The sequence below is a fragment of the Corylus avellana genome, chromosome 1 (assembly GCF_965113065.1).
Source record: "Corylus avellana chromosome 1, dhCorAvel1.hap1.2, whole genome shotgun sequence".
Lineage (NCBI taxonomy): Eukaryota > Viridiplantae > Streptophyta > Magnoliopsida > Fagales > Betulaceae > Corylus > Corylus avellana.
This window is the reverse complement of record NC_142490.1, coordinates 28,523,700-28,551,154: the sequence shown is the minus strand read 5'-3', so window position 1 is coordinate 28,551,154 and position 27,455 is coordinate 28,523,700. Positions and strand designations below refer to the sequence as shown.

The following is a 27,455-nucleotide window of genomic DNA, read 5'->3' as shown; positions in this document are numbered from 1 at the left end:
GACTATGTCATTTTGGTGATTGCTATGTATAATTATCAAAACGTGTGGTCTCATATCTATGTCTATGCCATTAAGATAATTGTTCTTGTATTGCTATGTCGGTTGTTAGGCGTATATTGTACATGTATGTCATTTTCGTTGGCTTCATAAATGTGTTAAATAAATTAGTTATGGAGCTCGAGATGCAATGTCCATGTGGTGCTGGACCGATGAAACTACTCGTTTCTAGAACCGACAGAAACTACATGAGGCGCTTTTACAAGTGTCCCCTCTATAAGGTATGCAATGTTTTTGCTTTACCTATACAATAAATCTTGTTATTGCGTCGTTAGACTTACATAGATGGAGAAATTATCATTGGCTTTTGAATTTATTGTTGTATCAATAATTCGTTGGTTGTTTTTGCATCTTGTTTGTGACTTAGCATTGACAATGATGCAAAAATAAATGTTCACATATAGTAGACACCTTTGAGCTAGTGGGATGGGAATAAAACAGATCCAAAGGTGGTGTGTTTTGTAATTAATTTTTCTGGCTATCAACATAATAGTTTGTTTTAAGAATGACACAACATTAGCTGATTTAACCGAGGTGCTTCAACTATTAATATGCTTATATTTTTTTTTAATACATTGGTATTATATCCATGCTCAATTGGTGTTATTGCAGAATCATCGAGGTAGTTTCCATTGGGAATATGAGCTACTACAAAATTTGCCGCCACCCACATCCCAACAAGGGCGAGTAGATTGGGAAGATGAGTTGTTGGAAAATATATCAACACCATCGGCCGATATCTTAGAAGTGGGTGAACATGGTAATAGCGGTGCATTGGGCAACCAGTGGCTCAATACTGCTATGCGATGCTGTGTTGGTTCGGTCGTGTGCTGTTACTCTGACATTCCTAACTTTTTAACTCCAAATCCCACTTTTCAAATCTGTGACCAACTTTTTTACCCCACCTGACATGGAACAGTAAAACTACTGGAATGGTGATGATAATGCAATCGAAGAAGATGACCACTCATTCAAATCCGGCGGCACAACTAACCTCATGTCTGCACAACTTACCTTCTATCTTTTGTTTGACCTACTAATTTTTTTCAATAGATTCTTTATTTTTCTTTTAAATATTATTTTGTGGGAGAGAGAGTCTAAGGAAAGAAAATGATAGAGAGTGAAAGAAATAAAGAGAGAGAAAAGTAATAATAAACAGAGAGGAAAGTAACAATAAACAAGGTTTATAGTGTGAAATAGTGAATAGAACATCTCCAAAAGAATAACCAAATCCAAGCTAACTATTATGTGTGTTTTTTGGTATCTAGCGGAATAGGCAACTACTTTTTCTCATTTCTGTTAGCAAAAACTTACCTCAAAATTGATCGTTATCAAATGCAATCTCACCTAACCTCACCCAATTGAACGCAAAATGCATTTATTAGTCATTGTTAGGAAAACAAAAATATCTAAAAACAATATTGCATGCACATTTTATTATCATGCTAGTTTACATGTTTACTTAAAAAAAAAAAAAAAAAAAAAAAAACCATTTCTCACTCAACAGCATCCATGCACATTTTCTATACATTTTCAAAGCCGAAGTTGATCTTCGGTAATCAATTTTTTGAAACACGGGTTTTTTTTTTTGACATGATTTTTTTGAAACATGTTAGGACAACATAATTGCACACTTGGGTGAAAATCAGGACCCAATAATTGTCATTTAATGCTAGTCACAATTTTGGAATTCGGATAAAATGAGGTTTTGAAAATGAAAATTGTACTTCATGGTCAACATGCAAATTTTTGCATTCCAGAAGTTTGAACCAAAAATTTTTACAATATCGAAAAAACCTAATTTCAAAACAAATCCAAAAAAAGTGCCATCCAAACAACTCCTAAGTAAGCCCAAGTTAGAGCAATAGAGATTTTGTAAGATTTGTGAATTGTGCTTTATCATAGGCAAGAGAGAATAATGCTTAGTTACAAATAAAAAAGCATAGACAAGAAAATTTGAGCATTTTGTGACTTTTTTTTTTTTTGTTTCAATTCCTACTACTTGAATATTTGAGATTACATTTTAAAAAAATTACGATTTAAAAAACATAAATTTTAAGCCTTTTTAAACCGTAGGTATTGTGGTACTTTCTTAAAAATGCACAATTTTAAAAACTAAAATATGATTTTAAAGGCCAAATCATAATTTTACCTAACACTTAACTATGTGTTTAAAAATCAATTTTTAAATCACACATTTTAAAATTATTATTTTGGAATCACAGTTCCAAACAAGCGATTCAAATAAACACACCTTCCCAGTAAATATTAGTCAAAAGAAAATCCACTGAAACGAGAACAAATGAACATCCAAACGAGGAAAAATAACAATAATTTTAATCCAACTCAGTGCTAATAAACAGAAGAGTAGGTCCGGCCCGGTTACAAATCACTCGCTAGTCGCCATTTTTGTTTCTCTTCTCGCTCTCCATTTCTGACATCACCAAGAACAGAGAGGCCCCAAATTCTCGCACGATTTTTCCTTATTCGTGCAGATCCAATCGCGTAACGTCCAAGATCGCATTTCGCCGTCTCTCAATCTCATGCTAGGGTTTATCGAATTATCTTTTCAAATTTGAAGCTCAAACTCTAAATGCTTCTAAGATCTTGAATATGGATTCGCTGCCTTCCCAATTGGGAAGGTCCCCATCAATCGAAGAATCTCCCGCGCTTGCCGGTAAAATCCTCTCCTCCTCCTCCTTCTCGAGTAGCCAGAGCTTGTCATCCATCCTCAACAATCCCCACGTGGCCAAATCGGATTGGTGGTGGTACTCCTCCTCCTCCTCCTCCTCCTCCGTCGCCCCTCCTGAGTTCGTGTCTTTGACCTCCTCCTGCGAGGTTTCCCGATCCGATTTCCAGAGCTATTTGGCTTCGATTTCGGAGCCCTATCACAGATTCGAGGACATCCGGAAGCACGCGAGCAAAGAGAATGTGGATTTGGAGAGCATCGGCGGTCAAGGCGAAGCGCTGGTGGCGTGCCTGCGAGAAGTGCCCGCGCTCTTCTTCAAGGAGGATTTCGCGCTGGAAGAGGGGGGCACGTTCCGCGCGGCGTGCCCGTTCTCGAACGTGACGGATAACCTGGTGCTGCAGGATAAGCTGACGCAGTACCTGGACGTGGTGGAGCTTCACCTGGTGAAAGAGATCTCTCTGCGCTCCAACTCCTTCTTCGAGGCCCAGGGGCAGCTGCAGGACTTGAATGTTAAGATCGTGGAGGGGTGTAGTCGCATTCGAGAGTTGAAGGAGACGATAAGGCTGTTGGATGTGGATTTGGTGGACTCCGCCAGACTGATTCAGGACTTGAATGCCACGAGGACCAACTTGTTGGCTCTTCAGCAGAAACTGACGCTCATATTATACGTCAACCAGGCTCTCTCCGCTCTTAAATTGGTATTCACCCTTCTCACATGCTCTACAGACCTTACAGAATTTATCTCCACTCATAATCCTCTTTCCTTAGAATTTCAACAATGGAGTTTTGACTATGAAATTACTTTTATAACACAGAGTAATTCGTTTATTCCACAAATATCCTTTATTAACACTCTGGTTATGAAATTACTCTGTCATGGCTTAAGATTGTCAACTTGAGGAACCTGTTAAAGATCTTTTTTGTTTGAGTCATAGGTAGTAGCTTTATTGATGCTTGTCAATATGCTATAAGTGATACATTTTTCTGTCATACAGCTTGTTGCATCTGCAGATTGTGCCGGAGCTTTGGACATCACTGATGATTTGCAGCATTTGCTGGTATGCTCTCAACTCATGGAATCCTTTTATTTGTTGCTATTCTCGAGGTTCAAGTTCAAGTTTTCTTTCTTCTTTTTGATGTTCCATGGTTTATCAAAGTTTTTCGTTAGAGAGTTGTGATCTATTTCATACTTTCTTTTTATTTTTTCATTCCAATTGGTGGAAGTCCCAACTAGTGTTAAAAAACAAAGAAGGGTTTGCTTCTACTCAGAAGAACCAAGAATTAGACATTTTACTTAATTGAATTGGACAGGCTACTCCATTTGTGAATCATGCATGCAATTCTCTTACAGGTTGCTTTCTTATGATCCTCATTGCTGAGGATGTTGTGATGCTTTAAGTGAGTGAGTCCATGAGGTTTTAGGTTCTCCTGACACTGAAAAATACTGACCGAAACAATTGTTTACTAGTAGCCTACTTGGAAACTATAGAAACATATTCGGTGCATTTTTCAACTGCCGAGGGCTATATTCGTTAGTGAATAAAGTTAAACATTTGAATCGTTCACAAGATCATTATTTCCTATGTCATGCATTCTTTCTTTTCTGGTCTCAAGATGTGGCTGTAATTGAGGATGGTAATGCCGAGTTTTATGGAGGTGTCTACAGCATGTTCAAGGGAATGGGCTAGAGTTTAGGAAATGTGTTTACCCTAGACTTATTACGGGTCGAAGACTGGAGGGTTCAAATAGAGGTAGAAAAATCTCTAATTTTTAATTGCAACACTGGCAAATTAAATAGTTGTAGTGTGGTAGATTGTGCTGTCCTGTTTTTTTATGGTGTATTTGGAGGGAAAGAAATGACAAGAGTTTTGAAGACTGTAAGAGGATGGTGGTGGATTTAAAGTCCTTCAATACTCTTTTCCTCCGGGCAGCTGGTTTCGACTTATTTGCTTTCTTTTCATGGTTCTTTTGACTGTCTTTTTCTTTCTAGTCAAGTGTTTTGTATACTTCTTGTGTACCTGAGTTGCATCTTTTGCAGTTTTAATGATATTTTGATTACTTATAAAAAAAAAGGCTGCTATGTTGTAGGAATATCCGGAGAGTGGCTGCTTTTTGTGTTAGGGATGATTGGACTTGTAGAACTCAGGGTTGAAGTTTGACTATTATATCTATGAGTACTCTTTGTTTATTTTTCATTTTTCCTCGTTCTTGACCTAGTTCTAATGAATAGCGAATAGTTGCACAGATATAAACATATAGAATAGGTTACATCCCTTTTTCCTCTTGTTACATTTCCAGTTTAGATGGCTGTATTTAAATTGACTCTTAGTTATTGTAATCGCTTTTAGCATCTCTTATATATTTATTATTTTTCCCCCAATTGCTTTTACGTATCACCTACTCATTATCGTTGAAAGTAAATACCTTTGCGCTTCACATTTGTAGAAAGGAGACAAGAATCAGTTGGAGAACCACTTTCATCTTTCTTATTGATCTTCTTTATGTTTGATAGGATGGGGATGAACTTACAGGTTTACACTGTTTTCGTCACCTTCGAGATCATGTAGCAGCTTCAATAGAGTCTATAAACAGGTACATATTTGTAAAAATAGTAACACTGGATTTTGAAGAAACATGTGCCACAGTTTTTGCATTGCTTCGGATTCTCTTATTCGCTCATTTGCTTTTGTCCTTCCAGTTTTTTTTTTTTTTTTTGGTGGTTGGGGTGGGGATGTTTAATCTCTCGTTGGATGTAGGACAAAGAGTATTGTGTTCTTGGAATTTTTTTTTTTTTTTTTTTTGTTTTTGTTTTTGTTTCTTTCCCTTTTTCCATTTTCCTCCTAGGGGATGTGAGTAAACAATGGCTCAGGGTGCTTGTCCTTCTCTGATTTTATAATGTTCTTTAGAAACAAGAGAAGATTGAAAAATAGACTAGAACTTTGGTGAGATACTTTATAATTGAATGATTGCAGGATATCAAGTGTGGAGGCAATTTATATGGAATGTGGTGTAAATAATACCTAGAATTAGGAATGTGGAAATAATTTGGTGGCCAACAAATAGCCAAAAATGTCTATTTTTAGTTCTCTTGGATTGATCATTAAAGAGGAGAAGGTAAAGTAGTTTGTCTGCCCTAAAATCGAGGCAGAATTAAATTGACTTGTACTTGTGGGGTGTGGTGAAATCTACAAAGTTATATTGAAAGTGAATGAATAATTTCATTAAAAGGCTATATGAAATGGGAGCCACGCCTTGTGGTACATATTGCTGGGTAGTTGAAAAACCTCTCTCTGTATTTTTTGTGTATCAACACTGAAGTATTGAGCTACAAGGACAATGGCACCAAGAATGACCTATGTATCCTATAGAAAAAATAATCAACAGCTGCCAAGCTGGCACGAATGCTGAAATAAAGGGGTATCCTGAACCAGAGTTTTGCTTGTAGCAAGTATCTGAAACCTATTGTATCAGAATGATCCAGCTGGTAGGATTGTCCTTTCGGGCCAGAAGAGTCATTTCTGTGCCTTGTAATACTATTTTCCTCACCTGATGTTTTGGTCCCTTCTTTATCTTTGGTTTGCTTGGACATTTATGCATATATAAGTCTAGTAAGTTTGAAATATCTGCCATCCACATTATGAATGCTTTTTCTTTATTTTTTGCACTTCTCTACTTTCATGTCATAGTAGTCCTTCACTAGGTAAATGGCTGTGTTATCTGCCACTTGAAGATCAAAGAACCACACACAGTTGCACTTGCTGCCATGCTCCTTGACTCCTTTCCTTAATCCCCCTTACTTGCTTTAAGCATGACTGCGCTATCTTCCCCTACAGTTTGGTTATCTTTTGGCTTTTGCTCAGCATCATCTCCCATTTCCTTTCTTCCTTTCATAGCATGAGCACATCATACCCTCAGTGATCCACTCTTGTTCATCACTGAACATGTCTAATGTTGCAGGAAGGAGGATGATGAGATGGATGGATGGAAAAAAAATAGAAAATGTAATGAGCAAGAAAAATATTCACATTCATGGATAAAATAGTTATTTTAAATATTTGGTGATGAACATTTAAAACCAATGATTGAACCTTTGAGGCCGAGTAATGTGAGTAAAGTGGAATGAGTTTACAAGGAAGAATGTGGAAAGAATTTTGATTATGGTATAAAGAAAGAGATAATATTGGTCTATGATTCATCAGAAGCTGATGCCCTAGATGGGATATGTTGATCAATGCTGTATTAGGGGTTTGTCTATGTTGCTTTTCTTAATCTGAGATCTAGCCCCCATCAAGATACTATTTTTCAGTAGTTCCTTTCTTAGTACATATGCATTTAAAAACTCCAAGGGGTTGGCCCATGTGGTGGAGGCCTTGGTCTTGGGGTTTCTCCCTTCAAGGTCCAAGGTTCAACACCTCATAGGTGCAAACAATTCCTTGGGGTCACACCCCCTGGTGAAAAGTTAAGGATTTAACCAGCTCCGTGTAGGGAAACTTCTGAGGGTGCGGTGCACGGGATCGGGGTTTACTCTGCAGGGGTGGGTTAGAAGGGCCCTGCCTTGGAGAGGTTCTTTGACATAAAAAAAAAAAAAAAAAAAAAAATTTATATGTATTTAAATTTTGTATGCTCATGAGTGTGCAATGTGGATCGTGCATTTTGGAATTGCAGGACCGTTTCATGTTTATATGTTGTTATGGGCCAAACTGACCATTTTGACAATTGGGTTCAGTTCAGGAAGAATGATTTATGCGGATATATACACAATAGGTGCCCTTTGACATTGTAGGTTATCAACTAATGCACTAAATTTTCTTTACTAGTGCTCTTTTTGCCACCTCTCTCTGTGTGTGGTTATCTTATTGAAAAAGGGTGTTACTTAATAATTTTTTTTGGAAGTGTTTTTGGTTGTCTTGGCTAGAGCATTGTACTGGCACTAAGGCACCGTTTGGCAAGAGCTTGTTACTATTCATCAAAAAAATTTAACTCCCAACATTCTTACTTTTTACATCACATTAATCACTTTTTACTACTATTCAAATAAAAAAAATCACTACAAAACAAATTTTTTTCACTTTTCCATCACATCAAATATATTGATTTTTTGTAGTGAACAAAACATTAAATCGCATTGAAGATATAGTGAACTATCCAATTACACAATTTCTTCCCAAAACCACAACTCAGCATATACAACAAAAAACTCCAATCAACATGATCATACTAAGCCTTTTAAATATCCAATGTACGAAGAACACCTCACTCCCTATATCAGATCCTACTACCAAGACGTTCATTAGAATGAAAACAGAATCTAGAATCTACCTTCCCTTGATGAATGCATTCTAAGAGTTGGAAATAATCTTCTCCAAAACTGTTTTTAACCTGCTGGCAAGTACTTTGGCAACGTATTTTTAAATTCCACTCACCAAACTAATTGGTAAAAAAATCCCTAATATCAATAGTCCCTTTTTTTTTTTTGGGGATGAGAGCAATGAAGGTTCCATCAAGACTTCTTTTAAACATGCCTATAGCATGGAAATCATGGAAAACATTCATACTATTTTCTTTTAAAACATCCCAACGAGCTTGGAAGAACGTCTTAGAATAACCGTTGGGCTTGGGAACTTATCATTGTTTAGTGTATTCACCACCTCAAAATCCTCCTCAAATGCCCTCTCGAACCAATTAGCCTCAACGTCACCAAGGAAATCAAAAGAAAGACCATCCAATGAGGCCGCCAACTAAATTGTTTGGTATACAAACTATTGTAGAATTGCTCAATGTGCTCTCTAATCTTAGAATGATCAGTAGAAATTGTACCATTAACCATCAAAGATTCAGTGGAGTTATTTCGTTTGATCAAGTTGGCCAATTGGTGAAATAACTTAGTGCACTTGTCACCCTTTCTAAGCCACAATGCTCTTGATTTCTTCCTCCTACTCCTTCCTCCATAAGAGTGGACCCAATTCACTAATAGTAAAGCATTCATTTTCTCCTCATTACATATAGCTCTTTCTTCTTTCAAATGATCAAGTGTAATTCATCCAAAAGAAGCATTTTTTGTCTCTCTGCATTGCCAAACACCTTGTCCCAGACTTTCCAATCCGCTTTCAAAGCCTTTGGTTTGTGAGCCAAAATAAAAATCGAAGAACCTTGAAAGTGGTAAGAAGTCTCCATTGTTTTGTTCATTTCACGAAACCCTATGATTTCAATCACATATTTTTGAACTTGAAATGCCTTACCTCCATGTAAGTCTCCACAATCACGAAGAATAGGGAAGTGATCCGAGCAAAGTCTTTGCAGCCTTTTGTGGGACACTTCAGGAAACTAGGCCTCCCTAATAAGGGGAGACTAGAAATCTGTCTATTCTAGACCAAGAGGGAGGATCCCGATTGTTCGACAAGGTGAAATTACCACCTACAAGAGGAATATCCATGAGACCCTGGTTGAAAATAAATATGAGAATTCAACCATAACTGGATAAAAATAGGCTTCACCCAATCTCTCACTAGGAAAACGAGTGATATTAAAATATCCCCCAATGCTCCACGACAAGTCCCACCAATTAAGCAAACCGGTCCGCTCTTCCCATAAAAACCTTCTATAACAACCAAGACTTTTAGCGTCTACTCTCCGATCATTTCCCTTTGTTACTGGCCTGTGGGGCTCCTTGCGGAGGTAACAAGTGTTTTAAATTTGAGAATATGTGGCTTAAATTTGAAGGGTATGTTGACAAGGTCAAGTCTTGGCGGGGGTCATATTTATTTGAGGGCTTATCTAGTTTTGTTTTAGCTAATAAGCTAAAATCCCTTAAACTAGATTTGAAAAAGTGGAATGAGGAGCTGTTTGGTGATATTGGGAGGAAAAAGAAGGAGTTGTTGGAAGGAATTCAGGAGTTGGATGCTTTGGCAGAGTCTAGGGGCTTAGTTTAGGAGGAGAAGCTTAAAAAGGCGGATATGTTGAAAGAATTGGAGAATACCTTGTTGTGTGAAGAAATTCATTGGCGTCAAAAATCGAGAGCTTTGTGGTTGAAGGAGGGGGACCGAAATACTTGGTTTTTTCACAAGGTGGCTAATTCTCATCGTAGGTATAATCGTGTAGAAGTGCTTTGTATCAATGATGTCTTGCTCGACGATCCCATTGAGGTAAAAGATCATATTGTGTAGTTCTATCAAAGCTTATATTCAGAGTGAAGCACTTGGAGACCTAGAATGGATAACCAGTCTTTTTTGTCCATTGATGAGGAGGATAATAATTGGTTAGAAAGAGATTGAAGAAAAGGAGGTATGGTAGGTGGTAAAAGGTATGGAGGGTGAAAAGGCAATGGGTCCGGATGGCTTCTCCATGGCTTTCTTTCAAGCTTGTTGGGGTGTAGTAAAACATGATGTTGTGGCTGTTTTTGCTGAATTCCATCGAAGACGTCAGTTGGTGAAGAGCTTGAATGCAACTTTTATTTCCTTGATTCCGAAAAAGGCGGATGCGGTGGAGATGAAGGATTTTCGGCCCATTAGCTTGGTGGAGGGGTGTACAAAATTGTTTCCAAGGTATTTGCCAATAGGATGAGAACTGTTTTGGGTAAGATTATTTCCAACTCTCAAAATGCTTTCATCGGTGGTCGTCAAATCTTAGATTCTGTGCTCATTGCAAATGAATGTGTGGATAGTTGTATGAGATTAGGGGTGTCAGGTGTTCTTAGCAAATTGGACTTGGAAGAGGCTTATGACCACGTAAACTAGGACTTTGTTTTGTATTTGCTGCATCGGTGCGGTTTCGGTGAGAGGTGGAGGGCTTGGATAGAGTGGTGTATTTTGTCGGTAAGATTCTCCATTCTTGTGAATGGTTTTCTGGAAGGTTTCTTTAACAGTTCGAGGGGAATTCGGCAAGGGGATCTTCTCCCTTCATTACTTTTTGTGCTTGTTATGGAGGCCTGAGTAAGATGGTGAATGCGACTGTTGAGCAAGGCCTTTTGACTGGTTTCTCTGTGAGAGAAAGGGTCTTCTCAGAGTTGGTGGTTTCTCTCTCTTTATTAGCTGATGATACTTTGATTTTATGTGAAGCTTCTCTCGAGCAAATCCGTTATTTGCGCCTTATACTCTTATGTTTTGAAGCTGTTTCGGGTTTGAGAGTTAATCTTGGAAAGTCAGTAATTGTGGCTATTGGTGAGGTGGAGAACATTGGGGCTTTAGCTTATATCCTTGGGTGTAGTGTTGCTGCTTTGCCTATGAAGTATTTGGGTCTGCCTCTTGGGGCATCGTATAAGGATACGGTTATGTGGAATGATGTGACTGAAAAGACGGAGCGTCAGATGGCTGGTTGGAAGGGAATGTATCTTTCTAAGGGAGGCCGATTAACTCTCATTAAGAGTATATTGTCTAATCTTCCGACTTACTTTTTGTCTCTGTTTCCTATTCCTATGAGTGTAGCAAAAAGGCCTGAGAAAGTCCAAAGAGATTTCTTGTGGAGAGGGATGGGAGATGAGCCTAAGCTGCATCTTGTAAGTTGGAATCAAGTCTGTCGTCCCTTGCGCTCCGGTGGTCTTGGCATTTGGAAGATGCATAAGTTTAACCAAGCTCTCTTGGGGAAATGGATTTGGAGATATGCAAATGAGAGTGAGGCTCTTTGGTACAAGATTATCAAAGCCAAGTATGAAGATTAGGATGGTGGATGGTGTATGAAGGAGGTTTCGGGCTCTCATGGTGTGGTTTTATGGAAGCATATCTGACAAGTTGGAACTTTTTTGCCAAAGGTATTCGGTTTGAAGTGGGGGTGGGTTCGAAAGTTCGTTTCTGCCATGATAATTGGTGTGGGGAACAATCTTTGAAGCATGCCTTTCCTTCCCTGTTCAGTATTGCTAGATGCAAAGAAGCTTGGGTGAAGGATAATTTTACTTGGAGGAATGGGGTCGTCGAGTGGAATGTCATTTTTGTGCAGCCTGTCCAGGATTTGGAGATGGATATGGTCCTTTCTTTCTTTGATTGGTTGTACTCTTGTAAGATCTCCCTTGGTATTGTGGATCGTATTTGCTGGTCCTCTTCCAAGAAGGGTAAGTTCGAGGTGAAGTCATTCTATAAGGCCTTGTCCAACTTCGACCATGAGGTGTTTCCTTGGAAGAGTATTTGGTATACTAAGGTGCTGTTGCGAGTGGCTTTTTTCGGGTGGACTGTGGCCCCCAGCAAAATTCTGACTCACGATAATTTGCGTAAGAGGAATTTTGTGCTAGTGGAATGGTGCTGTATGCGTAAGAAGAACGGAGAGTCAGTCGATCATCTTCTTCTTCACTGCGAGATTGCAAGTGCTCTTTGGCATACTATTTTTAGTCGGTTTGGGTTGCTTTGGGTTATGCCTTGCAGGGTAAGGGACTTGTTCGATTGTTGGTGGACAGGAGGGCGTTCTCGAAGTGCGGTTGTGTGGAAGATGATTCCTTTGTCTTATGTGGTGTTTATGGAGCGAAAGAAATGCTAGATGCTTTGAAAATTCTACTAGGACTTTAGAGGAACTTATTCATTTTTTCTTTTTTACTCTTTACTCTTGGACGGTCGCTTGGCTAGCTCCTTTAGTGATTAGTTTTTCTGACTTTCTCTTTCATTTTTCTTCCTCTTAGGCGCTCTCTATTTATACTTCCCGTGTATTTGGGTTGCGCCCCTTTCCGCTTTTGTTTTATATCAACATTACTTACCAAAAAATAAAAAATAGCAATCAAAATTTAGGACCATTTACACTCTCAAAACCCAAAGGAACAACCTACAACAAACTACCCCGCACATTGTTTGACTTTTTCAACCACTCTCCTATCCCACATAAGTAGATTCCCAATGAATGCCCCTCTAGAATTTAAGCAACACTGACCCACATATTGGTAACCCTACAAACTATGCCCAAGACTACAAGGCATGCTCCAATTTAGTTTTCTGAAAACAAACAACATCTGCCTTCCACTCTTTGAGTAAATTGCGGCCCTTGGGCATTTGTCCCCTCATTCAAGATAACAACTTAGGCTTAATAAAGAATAAAAAAAACCCTCATCTTAACTCTGTCTCAACTAGAACTTCCACCATTAAAAAATCATAGTTGATAATGGAAGCCATTCTTTTTAATTATCTTTTACCTCTATTAACTCATTTGGTGTTGGAAGCCAATTCCTTCTAATAATGACTTGCTTCGAAGGCTGTAAATAAGGCCATGAGCTTGCCTTCAAACCCCTCACATGATAGCCGCATCTGACGATAAAAACCCATCACTTTTTGCAGTACTCAATTTGATGTTACTGGTTCTTAACAATCAAGTTCTTCGATTACACAAGGGGGAAAGAATTCAAAGGTTCATAGAAAATAGGCTCCTGTAAACTTCCAAATCTGGGTGTGACAGTGCCTTGTCTCCACAATGCGTGGACAATTATCTTCTACACAACCCAATTCGAACCCAACATTGACTCTCTCTCTTCCCGCCCCCTACCTAGAAAGAGAAGGTAAAAGGAAAGGATCAAAGCCTCAACAAGGGACCCATTTCCTCCCGCTTTCCACGAGAACCCAATAAGGGGACTTTGAAGATGCCTTAGTGCCTAATTGACCCATACTAAGTACAATAGACATATCTTGGGCTATCGCATTAGCTTTAGTAGCCCGAATGCCGTTAGCAACTAGCCATGTCGACGCTAAAATTCACATGCCTGACAAGGCTAGGCATCCTCCCAAGACTAGAATCCATAATAGTGGAACTAGGGCTAGAAATTTTTGACTTGATTTGCCAACCCGACATGAACTATTGCTAGTTACGGTTGAGAAGTTTGACCCGTTTAATTGAATGGGTCGAGTTAGGGTTGACCTATATAATCTTTATATTTATACTTCAATGTGACTTGAACCAGACATGCTATTTAGGGTTGACAATTTGTTACTCTACTTGCGAACCCAACATGACCTAACACGAAATTAGCTGGTTAGAGTTGAGTGATTTGACCCCTTTAATTAAATGGGTTGGGTTAGGGTTAACTTATATAGTCTTATATTTATGCTTAGACACGACCCAAACTTGATATGTGAACATGAATTGTCACCCGTAACTGGAACCAAAATCGGGATGCCTAGAGGTGGAGACTGTTAGCACTACTTAAATCCCTAGTAACTGCTGAACTTGGGTGTTGGGGGATAGACTATGATTGCTCAACCTTGCCGACTAATGAGGTTACATATGAGTCTCCCTTAGTAACTAAGTCATTGGAGTGGAGGCTCTTGCTAAAGGAGGGTGCTTGAAGTGCTAGTGGCGGCTGGGAATCCTAAACCAACGTTGACAGTAGACCGCTATCGAGAGACTCTTTATTGAGATACCCCTCAAGATGCTTAGATTCTCTTTTTGATCTCCATCCGAAAGAGTGGCATTGCCTCTAGGGAGTTCCTTCAAAGTTATCGGGGCAATAGTGGGATGAGTCGAATGAGTACTCAAGCTCGCGTTTGCACCTGAGCTCGCAGAGTATGCCCTAATGCTCCTCACTTTCCACATGAGATTTAGATCTGGGCTGAAATAGTTGATGGGCTCAAATGATACAAGGCGGTAAATTTACTTTTTGTAAGATCATAATATCTAATAAACTTGAATGATATAACTATAAGTATAATTAAGTTATTACTTACGAAAAAAATAATAATTAACTAATAATTAGCATAGATTTATAAAAAGCTATAAAATTGTAGTGATGGTGTTTAGTCTGTCTGAGACAAGAATAAGTTAATCAACCTGCTTGTTTGAATTTGTTTTAAAAAATAAATGAACTATGCTTGAATATGTAATCTATCTTTGTTGAGGGCTTGAGCTCGTCTCACACTTGAAATAAAATTAAATAAATCAATTTTGAACTTTTAATATTTGGCTCGACTTGGCTCGATTACAACATCCAATGTACTTGAGTTATTTCTCTTAATTTTATTGCTCAATAAAATGTATATTTACTATTCAAATGAATATCATATTTTTGCATACTGTTTTTTAACAATTTTCCTTTTTCCCCTCCGCAAATTGGCTCTGTATTTATATATTTTGACTAGTGAAGAATTTATTGACAACAGCCAGTTTAACCCAAAAACTGGGTTTATCCTGTGGAATTAAGTTTTAAGAACCATGATTGTTCCTCCATGTGCTGTTTGCTAGGGCCTTTTTTATTTCTGGTGCTCTTTCTTTTAACTGATTTTTCATTGTCTATCAAATACCTTTTGGGAGCTGTTCGATAGAGTGAATCTGGTTATGTGAATAAGCACATGAATACATTATTTTTCTAGTGGGTTTATATCTTTGCCTCATGTATATTTTTTCTTTTGATCTGTTTTTTGGCCAAGGTAATGCGTTAAAATTTGGAAATTTGGTATGCTTGCCTTAGTTGTATGATTGTTTGGGTTTGTTTTTGAGGTTCTTTTTTTCAGACACTAAATTTTGTTTTGTATATAATCTTTCATAATTTACACCATCTTCTGCATGCCATAATTTCATGAAATACACTTTTCTCGATATATTGGATTTTTAATCAGACCTACGGTTAATTTGGCCCTTTTCTATGACTCAGTTCTGCCAAAACTTAGTATTACTGATTGACATATTGCTTCTTTTCTAGACTAACTATTTCATTTAAATGAAAATAAAAAAGAGATATGAATGTGTAGGTCAACAGTAACTGATTACATTTATTCTTGTAGCATTCTTTCAGCAGAATTTATGCGTGCTTCAATACATGATGCTGGAGGTTCAGATGTGGTAATTTTGTCCCAAGTGAAAGCAAGGGCTTCCGTTCCCATAAATGGGAAAGATGATGATGTAAGCTCAGTGGCATATATATATATATATATATATATATATATATATATATAATTTTTAAATTTTTTTCTGTACTGATTCTTCTATTTGGTACACTTAACAAATCTTGCATCCGTGCTAGAGATTGTAATGTTCTCCTTTGGGAGCTTTTTACTGATCAGAGGAAACATGTCTTGAATGTCCTTTTCAATTGCTAATATATTCGGGAATACTAGAAAATAATATCAAGCCTGTGAAGGCTTTCTAGTTTGGACAATGAAACAAACATTCATCTTAGCTGGAACACTCTGATTCTACTCAAAGTTCTACATTCATTTATAGTTTTTTACATAAAAGGCTGACTGCTGATCCTAATATGCAAGTATCATTGTCTTGGCTACTAATGTTCCATCTTGTTCCACAAGCAGCTGTCAATCATCTACCCAGTGGTGGTTCTGTTTGTTACCTTTTGGGTTAGGATTATCTTCAGTTGTTGCTTATGTTTCAAATTTTTGATGATCACTTGCTTTAGCATAACATCATAATCCCATTTGCACCTATATATTCTTTTCTGCCATATATCTGTTGGGCCTGAAAAATTCGGATAAGGCCATCAAAGGAATATTATATTCTAATATATGTCATAACTGTAATATTATAATCTAATGCTATAAGATTGCCCTCATAGCCGTAATATTATATTCTAATATTCCCAACCATTTTCATAACTAGAACCTCCTTTCTGATTGACAATTCTATTTTTAGCATATCTTAGATTGGAGTTATCTGTCTTCTATTTTATCTACGGCTTCTCCCCTTTCCTCAATTTTCCCCTTCTTGGTAAACATAAATTTGGCTCATAAGTCTGGCTCATACTAGACTCCTCCTGTCGTTCACAACTCTAATGGTTTCGCTATTTGGAGCCTTTGGTGCCTGAAATACAAGATGATTTTTTTACTTGTTTGGTTGGGTGCCTTGATCGTTGCATTCATTTCATTTCCTCGTGTTTAACATGCATACAGTCGCATGTTTTGAAATTTTGGTTCACTGTTTTCTTTCATTGTACAGTTGCTTCTGTATCCTATTTGTTTTGGTTTTGTTTTTTGTATTTGGTTTTTGTTTTTGGTTTTGTTTTTTTTTTTGTTTTTGACAAGTATTTTATTTAGAATTTTTGTGACTTCCAAGACTAATTTTGGATGAAGCCATGAACTGATAACTGAATTGACATGTCAGCAGGTTAAGTTGGATGAAGAAGAGACCACTAATTTTCGAGATCATCTTCTTCCTGTCATAATTGGATTGCTCAGAACTGTGAGTAATTGTTTGCAGATGTCCTGAGATTGTGTTTAGACTGTTAACTATATTAGTAAGCATTTTTTTTTTGTGCGCCTATGTCACACATCTTGTTTCTGATAATAGAGTAGGAAAGTTTATTAAGCTGCGAATTTGGTGAAGTTAATGTTGCTTGACTTTGATTAAACATGCCTTTGGCTGTAGTTTCGTGTAAGAGACTGCAATGTCTAAAACATAGAAGTGTAAGAGTGATCAATACTCTTTCCTTAGTTGTGATAATTATCAGACTCCCATTTCATAGCGATATGTGTTTGGTGTCATTTTCCTATACAGCCCTTGCCCCTTTTTTATTTTATTTTTAAACCATCCATTGAATCTATCGGACCCATGTGTGGGTCTCACATATTCAATGGTGTATTTGCACATCTCTTGTATGGAGATTGACAAGAGATGTGTCAGAGAATGAAACCAAACATTTCTCTTTCATATCCATGCATCATCCTACATGGTAATGCTGGCTGATTACTAAGCCCTCAAAAAATGCCTTTTTTGCCTCTCCTCTCTCTCCTTAGCTGTCTGATAGTTTCTCTAGCAATGGCATTAGCGTAGTTTGTTCTTTTTGGTATTCTGCAATGGGTTATTCGAGTTGGCTCTACATGGAAGCTAAGTCATTTGAGTTTGCATTAGAAGAGGGGGTTTTAGTCTTAATGAGTTTTCGAAAGGAGTAAGGGCATCGTGCGCTCTATATCCCTGGTATAGTTAGCGTGAATTGGTTGTTGGCCACCATGGAAGATTTGCTTCTAGCAGAGGCCTTGAAGAAGTTTTTGAGATCCTCTAGGGTAGTTTCTAAAGCCTTTATCGCCCAATGGTGTGTGAAGAAGTTTGGATGATATTTGGTTGTCGCGGAATGTGGAGGCAGCTATTGGAGGGGCTTTGTGGTTGTATGAGAAGGCAGAGGTGGTAGGGGATGGTCAGCATTTGTTCTCGAGTTATGGAAGATCCTTGACATTTTCCAGATATATTTCAGCGATGGTTAAAAAGCTCTTCATCCTAGGGTAACCCTTGGTGGTACTCTTCGTCTCGCTCAAATGTGCGTCCAATGGCATCGGTGGTGTGTGCGTCGACATATGATGTTGATAACTTGATAATAGGTTGTATCTCAAGGTTTTGGTAGGACTGGGGCAGTGTATGACAAGCACCGCATCACTTAGGGAGGGCTACAACCAACCCGATGATACTATGTTGGAAGTGCAAAAGGCCAATGGTCCTGGAGTGCTTGGGGACACAGTGAATCTTAGGTTTTATGCTGGTGAAAAATGCGTAATCATGGGAGCGGTTCAAGGGGTTGTAAGGATGTCAGTGGGGCCCTTCAAAATTTAAGAAACCAGCTAGAGTTGTTAAGAGGGGGAAGTGTACTAGGTTATTGAGAGGTTGGACATGAGCCAAGAGTCATTTGGGTTGGATCTTAACAAGCCGTTGTTTTTTTTTGATAAGTAATAATGATATAAAAAATGCAGAAGTGTTGAAGTCCAATAAACCGGCGAAGGTCCAACGTTCTAAAAAGACCTCTGTTGTAGCCCAAGGCCCAAAATCACTGTCGTTTGGCTAATCTAACTTTGCAAAAAATGGAGTAGCCTGATTGCCCCCTAAGTAAAACGTGCATTTTGGGCCAGGGTTAAATCACTCTTAAGTTGATGGTTAAGTCATGGGTTGGGGTTGCCTCTTCCTCTGGAAAGGGCCTGGGCACAAGCTCTGTCCAGCTTGTTGGTTCTCCAGTAGCTTCACCATTTAGTCTTGTTGACCTCGGTTCTTGTGTGGGAGGTGTTCAGAAGGGGAGTCCGTGGATATTGAGGGTGCAAACATTGAGAATCCTCTCATTGGTGGTGTCTTTGGACAGCCAATCAGACTTTCTCTCACTCTCCAACCTTTGGATTTCATTGGTGATGAGGCTACAACAGTCGTTCTCAGCTCTTGGCACTCTGATGTGGGTGTTTGTGGTGACGTTTCTAACCCTAAGCTCACTATGAGCTCCCACAAAAAGATCCCAAAGACACATAAGCAAACCCATCAAACCATATTATTGCCCTTCCTTCCCCGAGAAGGCCCGCTAGCTATGCCATAGTTAATGGAGCTTTCTAAATTTAGCAGCTCTCTCTTGCTCTTAGTCCGAGGTTGCCCAACCTTTCAATTCCATATCACCTCCTACATCAACGCCAACTCCTCAACACCATCCGGGGGGTGTGCAACCTTATTTGCTCGATGTGTATCCTCTTCCATGACCTTCAAAAACGCCAAATGCTTCTCATCGTGCTTTACACTTTCCCTCAACCATTCAAGCAGCCACTTCTGTGGTTTGGTCAGACCATTTTCCACAGCTATGGCGTTAGAGTTGCAGACCCCCAAAGACAGCCCAAATGCTTTATTAGACCTGAGAACAGCCAGATCAAGCCCCTGCGAACAAGGAGAAGAAGCAGAAACCACCGCATCCTCCACCACCAAGCAAGGAATACTCGCCGGATAGCCCACCTCAGCATTGAGAGTCTCCAATTTAATCCTAGCTGCAGCTCCAATATGAATAGCCTTAGAAGATAGCTGTTTAAAAAACCCAGCAGTAGGCAAGGATTGAAATTGCAACGGAGGAGCATTGAGAATCTCCAACTCCTCCAACACTAAGGAATCTTTCGCCGGCTTGCCCCTGGCTTCCCTAACTCTTCGGTAATATTTCAATAGCTTGGGTAAGAGTCTTTAGCTTTGATGTAGGACGATGTTTACCTGTATTTTCGGTAAAAACGAAAATAAGGAAAATATCAAAAATAATATTGGAGCAGCGCCACTTGATCAGAATTTTATTTGTTCCCAGACAATGGAAATACAAAAGGAAAGATTATCACGATTCCCGCTGATTGTCAATTTTATATTAGGATTTTATTTTATTTTATTAGGACTTTATTTCCTTTAATAGGGTTAGATTTGCTTTAATTATTTTCCTTTCCTTATTAGGATTAGGTTTATTATTGTTACTAGGATTATGTTTACTTTCCTACTAGGATTAGATTTACTTTCTCTACTAAGATTAGATTTACTTTTTTCTACTAGAAGTAGGTTTACTTTCTCTACAAGTATTTATCTTCTATAAATAGGCTTGTTTATTATGTAAAATTCAACTCATTGAATTATTATCAAATTAGAGAATTCTTTCTCAAATATTCTGCGGAGTTTTATCTTTCTTTTAGCTTGCGGGCTTGTTTTTATTTTTTGGGGTATAAGACAAAGACGCTTCTCCTTGCAGAATCAAGGATGCTGCTCTTTGATTAGTTACTTTAATCTTTCGCTATGTCAGTTGGTATCAGAGCAGGCTTTATCTTGATCATGGCCTATCAGCGCAACGGTGACAAACTTCTCCAACAACGCTGCTTGTAGGGGAGAGGCTCTTTCAAGAGCCAAATTCATGGGATATCCAAGCTGGCATTATCCGGATTTGATGGCCAACTTATACTACAACAACTTCTATAACGACGCCGTTTGTGAGAGAGATGTTTCGAGATCTGACTACTAGCAATACATCAAGCGATTAGAGGCTCCTTTGAGAGCTGAATTCCAAGAGCTCCGGCAGACGGCGCAGATGATGCAAAAAGAGGTGCGCCAGTTGTGCGAGTCGTTTGAACGCAGGCAGATGCGTGCCCATTGGAATCACAGAGACACCCGGGAGTACCAGATGAATATCGATCTCCCTTCATTCGATGGTTATTTTCACATTGAAGATTACCTTGACTGGATAATGGAGGTAGAAAGATTCTTTGAGTACATGTGTATTCCGGAAGAAAAGAAGGTGAAGTTGGTGGCTTATAAGCTCAAAGGTGGAGCATCCGCTTGGTGGGAATGGTCGAAGCTCTCTCGATCTAGGGAAGGAAAAAGACTCGTGACATCTTGGCCCAAGATGAAGTGGTTACTCAATGCTCGGTTCCTACCACCATATGACTATGGGATTCGAAGGGAACCCGTTCGGTATCCTTATGTTGACCGATTCCGTGAGGATGACGTAAGCCACTTTCGTCATGTCCATAATCATCTTCAAAACTCTCCAAATAGGTCCTTCACCTATGAAGAGAATTTTAATTATGGTGAAGAAGTTGTGGAAGATGTTAAGTTGGTTGAAGAAGTAGAGTTGTTGTCAGAGAAAACATATGTGCAGCCACCATCATTGATTCCAATGATTACATCAATGGAGGAACAGCTACCGCCTCCTCCACCACAAGTGCAACTTCCTCCACCACAGTTGCAAACTCCTTCATCACAAGTGCAACCTTCTCCACCACAGATGCAACCTCCTCCCCCACAGGTGCAACTCATCACGATCACCACAAAAATTGGCGATCCTTTGGAAGATAACGGTGAAGTTGAAGATGACGTCCATGAAGAAATTGTTGGGGGAATTTTTATGGAAAAGGACGAAAAGGAGAAAATGTGTGAAATCTATGTAGATTTCTCCAAATATATTTATGCAGAGGAGCTGCGCATGCCATGTCCTAAAGAAAACTCGAGGACGAGTTTTTTTCAAGTGGGGGTGTCTGATGTAGGACGATATTTACCTATATTTTCGGTAAAAACGAAAATAAGAAAAATATCAAAAATAATATTGGAGCAGCGCCACTTGATCAGAATTTTATCCGTTTTCAGACAATGGAAGTACAAAAGGCAAGATTGTCACGATTCCCGCTGATTGTCAATTTTATATTAGGATTTTATTTAATTTTATTTGGACTTTATTTCATTTCCTTAATAGGGTTAGATTTGCTTTAATTTTTTTTCTTTCCTTATTAGGATTAGGTTTATTATTGTTACTAGGATTATGTTTACTTTCCTACTAGGATTAAATTTACTTTCTCTACTAGGATTAGATTTACTTTTTCCTACTAGAAGTAGGTTTACTTTCTCTGCAAGTATTTATCTTCTATAAATAGGCTTGTTTATTATGTAAAACTCAACTCATTGAATTATTATCAAATCAGAGAATTATTTCTCAAATACTCTCCGGAGTTTTATCTTTCTTTTAGCCTGCTGGTTTTTTTTTATCTTTTTGGGTAGAAGACGAAGACACTTCTCCTTGCAGAATCAAAGATGCTGCTATTTGATTAGTTACCTTAATCTTCCGCTACGTTAAGCTTGTGTCTTGTGGAAAATGAAGGAATTTCGTCATCATGTGAGGTTATCGTGTGAGGGTTTAGAAGAGGAGCTCATGGCTTTTCTTATAGCCATCGAAGCAAGTTGCTTCCAGATGGATTCAGCCTCTAGCTCTTTTTTTGATCAGTAATGATGATATAAAACAAAAGTGCAGAGGGGTGCAACCCATATACACGGGAAGTATAAAAGGAGAGCGCTTAAGAGGGAGAAAAATGAAAGAGAAAGTAAAAAAAAACTAATCACTAAAGGAGCTAGCCAAGCGGCCGTCCAAGAGTAAAGAGTGAAAAAGAAAAAATGAATAAGTTCCTCTAAAGTCCTAGTGGAATTTTCAAAGCATCTAACATTTCTTTCGCTCCATAAACACCACATACGACAAAGAGGGATCATCTTCCACACAACCGCACTTCGAGAATGCCCTCCAGTCCACCAGCAATCGAACAAGTCCCTTACCCTGCAAGGCATAACCCAAAGCATCCCAAACCTGGTTAATAGAGAGAACAAAGAATTAACATGATTGTCTTGTACTTAATTTATGATTTTAAAGGTGGTAGTTCTAGCTGGGGTAGAGCTAAAGGGATGGGTTTCTTTGATTTCTTTTGAACCCTAAATTGCTATCTTGGAATGTGAGAGGGTTGAATGAGGGATAAATACCTAAAAGTGAGCAATTTGACAGAGAGTGGAAGGGAAATGTTATCCATTTTCAATAAACTAACCTTGAGGATGTCTTATAGCATTGTTCGTAATTTGTGGGGTGGCCAACACGTGGATTGATGTTGTTTAGATTCAAGAGGGTCTTCTGGTGGGATCTTGCTTATGTGAGAGATGTGAAGTTTGCTTTTGTCAAGCTTTAGTGGAGTTCTCAGATTTTCATTTTTGATCAGGGTCTCATGGATATTCCCCATGTAGGTGGAATTTTTACATGGTCGAATAATCGGGATCTTCCCTCTTGATATAGAATTGATAGATTTCTCGTCTTTCTTGATTGGGAAGCCTAGTTTCTTGAATTGTCTCAGAAGAGGTTGCCTAAAACCTAGTTTCTTGAATTTAGCGAGGAAGGGAAGTCTTTGTCGGTGAGCGGGGGTAGTAACAAAGTTGGGAGATTCCTGGAGGTGGTTGCCTATTTGGAGGACGAATGGAAAGGTATCATTTGGATCCCAGAGGCCCGTTCTGGGCGGGGTTGGCGGTGGTTCATGGTGGAGCTGCGTTCATTGCTGGCTGCGTAGGCGAGTTCTCCAGGGTTTTCGAATTCTGAGAGTTCCTCTCCGGGGATAAAAGATGGACAGTCTTTCGTCGAAGCGTTGCGCTCTTCTTCCTGCGAGGTGGCAGACATTGCTGGGGCACGGCTTCTTTTGTCGCAGGAGATTGACTTGTTCCTGGTGGCGAGCTGTTTCGAGATGGGGAACGCTGGAGTGGAAATACGATTCGCGATGGATTGTTACGAAATGGAGAAAGCTCATCCTTTGATTGAGCAAAGCTTCTCGTCTCCGGTGGCGGCGGCAGCTAAGGTTAGAAGGAACAAGTCGATGAGGCGATTAGGGTTTTTCTGTGATAAGTTGGACTGAATCCTTGGCGGGCTGGGTGAGAAGCCCAAAGGTGCGGATTAGGGTTGCTTTTTTGGGTTATGATGGGCATACTTCTGGGTCAGTTTCCGGGTCGGTTTCAGGGTCGGCTGTGGTTCAAATTCCCATTTGCGGCCCTATTTTGGATCCCGATTCGCTGGAATTGTTGGAGCTTCTTGACGATGCCGATAAGTTCAGCGATGGGTTTTTGTTGCACTTAGATAAGTCTTCGCCGGAGTCTCTTGGGTTTGCTAAGAATGTTCAAATTGGGGATTTTGGACGGAAATCTTCCCCGGCGACTCCTGTGGCAGTTTCTGTTTCTCCGGCGAGGCTTTGGCACAGTTTGAGGGATGACGCTACTGCTCCTACGGTGGTGGCTACTGTTTCTTCGGTGGCTTCTGTTTCGCCTGTGAATCAGTTCTCTTTTCCTCTGGTGATTCCTGCGGTTGCTTTTACTTATCCGGCGAGGCTTCAGTGCAGGATGAGGGATGAGGCTTCTGTTCCTCCGGTGGTGGCTACTGTTCCTCCGGTGATGGCTATTGTTCCTCCAGTTTTCTCTTTTCCTCCTGCACCTGCCAAAGTTTTGATAGATAAACAATCCTATGTTTCCAAGTCTAATTTGGGGTATACACGGAGAGCGAAGGATAAGGAAGCTAAACAGCTACATAAGAAAAAGATGCTGTTGGGGGTGAAGAATTTGGAATGCTCCGATAACTTTGAGGCTAGGGGCGGTGACTCGAGTAGGGTTAGGGATGTGGGGTGATCATGTGAGTTGTTGGGTTATGTGGGTTAGCCTTTGTGTAGGGTGTTTTGAGTTCTTGGGTGGATCTTTTTGGGTTCCTTGTGGGTGCTCCTTGGGAGCTTAGGGTTTTTTATTGGGTGTTTAGACGCACTCTTTTATACTCCCTATGTAATCGTGTTGCGCCCCTTTTGGGTTTTTGATATATACAATTTTACCTATCAAAAAAAAGAGGTTGCCTAAACTTTGTCGGATAATTTCCCCATTCTTCTTGATTGTAGAGGCATTCACGGAGGTAGAAGGTATTTTAGGTTTGAGAATGTGCGGTTAAAAATTAGAGAGTTTTGTGGATAGGGAGAAATAGTGGTGGACTTCTTACCGCTTTTAAGATTCTCTCATTTTTGCTCACAAACTTAGGGCATTTAAAACTAATTCAAGACTCTGTAATGCGGAGGTGTTTCGGAATGTAGAGAGATAGAAAAAGCTTATTTTAAATGAATTACGAATTCCTGATGGTTTGGAATAAGAGAGTGCTTTATGTGATGAGTAGATATTGAGGATGGATAAAGCTGTTAGTGATTTGGAGAGGACATGGAAGAGGTGAATTAGAGGTAGAAATTGAAGGCATTATGGTTAAGAGAGGGTGGCAAGTAAACAAAGTTCTTCCATCTAGTGTCCAACTCGAATAGAAGAAAGAACTGCATTGAATCTTTGTTGGTTAATGGTACAGTTTCTTCCGATCATACTGAGATTAGAGAGCACATTGTGTAGTTTACTAATAATAGTTTGTTTATCAAAAAGTGCGACTGGTGACCTAACTTGGATGGCATTTCTCTTGACTCCTTTGGTGTGGTTGAGGCCATATGGTTGTAGTGGGCATTTGAGGTGGATGAGGTATTTGGGGTGATGAAATCTCTGAAACACTGATAAGGCCCTGGGCCCTAACGGTTTTACCATGGTGTTCTTACAAGCTTGTTGGGATGTCTTAAAGAGGATATAATGAATGTTTTTCATTATTAACACCAAAAGCAAGTTTGAAAGAAGTCTTAATGCTAATTTCATTGGTCTTATTTTGAACAAATCAGTGGCCATTGATATTAAGAATTTTTGTCCTATTAGCCTAGTGGGTGGAGTTTACAAAATTGTTACCAAATTTCTAGCTAACATGTTGAAAGTGGTTGTGGAGAAGATTATATATGCAAGCCTTAGAACACGTTCATTAGGGTTATGCAGGTTCTAGATTTCATTCTCATAGCTATGCCTTAATAGCAAGATCAGGTCTGGAGAGATAGGTGTGTGCTTTGCAAATTGGATATTGAAAAAGCTAATGATCATGTTTTTTTGTTGTTGAAATAAGTAATTCAATCTCATTGAAAAGCGCAAAGGGGTGCAAGCTGAGTACACATGAGGTATACAAGATAGTTGTGTGGAAGATGGTTCCTCTCTGCCTCATGTGGTGCATTTGGAACGAGAGAAATGCAAGAAGTTTTGAAGACTTGGCTAGGAATTTAGAGGACCTTATGCATTTTTTCTTGTACACCCTCTTCACTTGGACTGCTAGTTGGCTTGCGCCTATGGTGATCAGCTTCTAAGATTTTCTTTTTATGTTCTCTTCTTCTTTTTCTTTTTCTTAGTCGCTCTCTTGTATATTCCCGGTGTACTAGGGTTGCGCCCCTCTGCACCTTTGATATATATATCTTTATTTATCAAAAAAAAAAAGATAGATCCCTTAAAAGGGAGAAAAAGAAGAATACAAGTCCACAAATTCAGTAAAATTAGAAAACTGAGGACTATTGTACGCCATCATCCAAGCATAAAGAGCTTTGACCATAACGGTCTTTAGCTCTACAACCGAAATCTCAAATCTTCAAAGTTTTTTGCATTCCGCTCTCTTCAAATGCACCACATTAGACACATAGGTGCCATTTTTCAAGCTTCTAAAATGTTACGACCCATTTTAGAATGTTACGACTCATGGGAGTGGTACTCCCATTTATTCCTCTATATTCACGTCCCAACTGTGGTATACCCGAAGGGTGAAGGAAAAAGTCACAAAGCAGCTGCATTAGAACAAGGACATGCTTGCCGAGGTTGTGGTTGATTCTTCGTGGAAGGGAAGGAGGGCTATTCTGATAGGGGGCTTGATGCGATGAATCTCACTCCCGTTGTGGGGTTGTCTTGGGGAGTTGAAGACAAAAAACTTCGGGACCTTTTTTCCGTCATTGAAAAGAGGGAGCCCGTGGTTGAAGCTTCTGCTCCTAAGGTTGTGGTTGATTCTTCGGTGGAAGGGAAGGAGGGCTATTCTGATAGGGGGCTTGATGCGATGAATCTCACTCCCGTTGTGGGGTTGTCTTGGGGAGTTGAAGACAAAAAACTTCGGGACCTTTTTTCCGTCATTGAAAAGAGGGAGCCCGTGGTTGAAGCTTCTGCTCCTAAGGTTAAGGGGATGAGAGAGCTCAAAAATCTGGATTGCTCCATCTCTCCGGTGAAGGGCAGGTGTCTGTGGGGATTTTTGGGGTCGAAAAATGCTTTTTCATTTTCCCCTGAGGTGCACTAGGTTTCCCCTTGAGGTGCACTAGGGCTTTTCTTGGGTGTTTGGTTGGGCCTCTTGTATACCTTCTTGTGCTCTTAGAGGTTTTTCTGGGTTTTTGGTTTGTTAGGGTGTTTGGTTGGGTTCCTTTGTATACATTATTGTGTACTTAGAGGCGCTTTGCGCTTTTTTGATATATATTACATTACTTATCAAAAAAAAAAAAAAAATGTTATGACTTCCCAACTGACCTCTCCAGCTAGCCAACAAATTTTTCACTCTTTAAGGCATTGCGCACTCTACACCATAAAGAAGGAAGATCAAAACTCATAATTTCTTGTCACTTCACAATGAAGAAGAAGAAGATGATCTATGGACTCCTCACCAATGTCAACCGTGGTGATGAAGACGACTGTACCCCACTTTGTCTTTATATACTGCACTACGCTATGCAAATGCTGAACATGTTTAACTCGCATCAACCAAATACAGCAACCCAAAAATGAAAAAAATGAGGAAAACATAGAAATGAAAAAAGAAGAAGAAGAAGTTTAAGCTACCAGAGGCAAGGGAATAATCAACCAAGTTCTGGTACCATGACAAGAGGAAAGAAAATAGAAGATAACGTAACAA

General features: G+C 39.3%; 1 protein-coding gene across 2 annotated transcripts in view; it reads left to right on the top strand.

Moving 5' to 3' along the window:
* The first annotated feature begins 2,423 nt into the window (after positions 1 to 2,423).
* The window catches only part of VPS54, a 56,749-nt gene continuing 31,717 nt past the window's right edge, over positions 2,424 to 27,455 (top strand). The window contains exons 1-5 of one of the 2 annotated variants that reach the window (XM_059579893.2): positions 2,424 to 3,444; positions 3,742 to 3,804; positions 5,259 to 5,338; positions 15,424 to 15,541; positions 16,754 to 16,831. In XM_059579893.2, coding sequence (XP_059435876.1) covers positions 2,671 to 3,444; positions 3,742 to 3,804; positions 5,259 to 5,338; positions 15,424 to 15,541; positions 16,754 to 16,831 — 1,113 coding nt within the window. In that variant the 5' untranslated portion in view covers positions 2,424 to 2,670. The remainder of the gene's footprint in view (positions 3,445 to 3,741; positions 3,805 to 5,258; positions 5,339 to 15,423; positions 15,542 to 16,753; positions 16,832 to 27,455) is intronic. The other variant, XM_059579895.2, reaches the window with a different exon arrangement.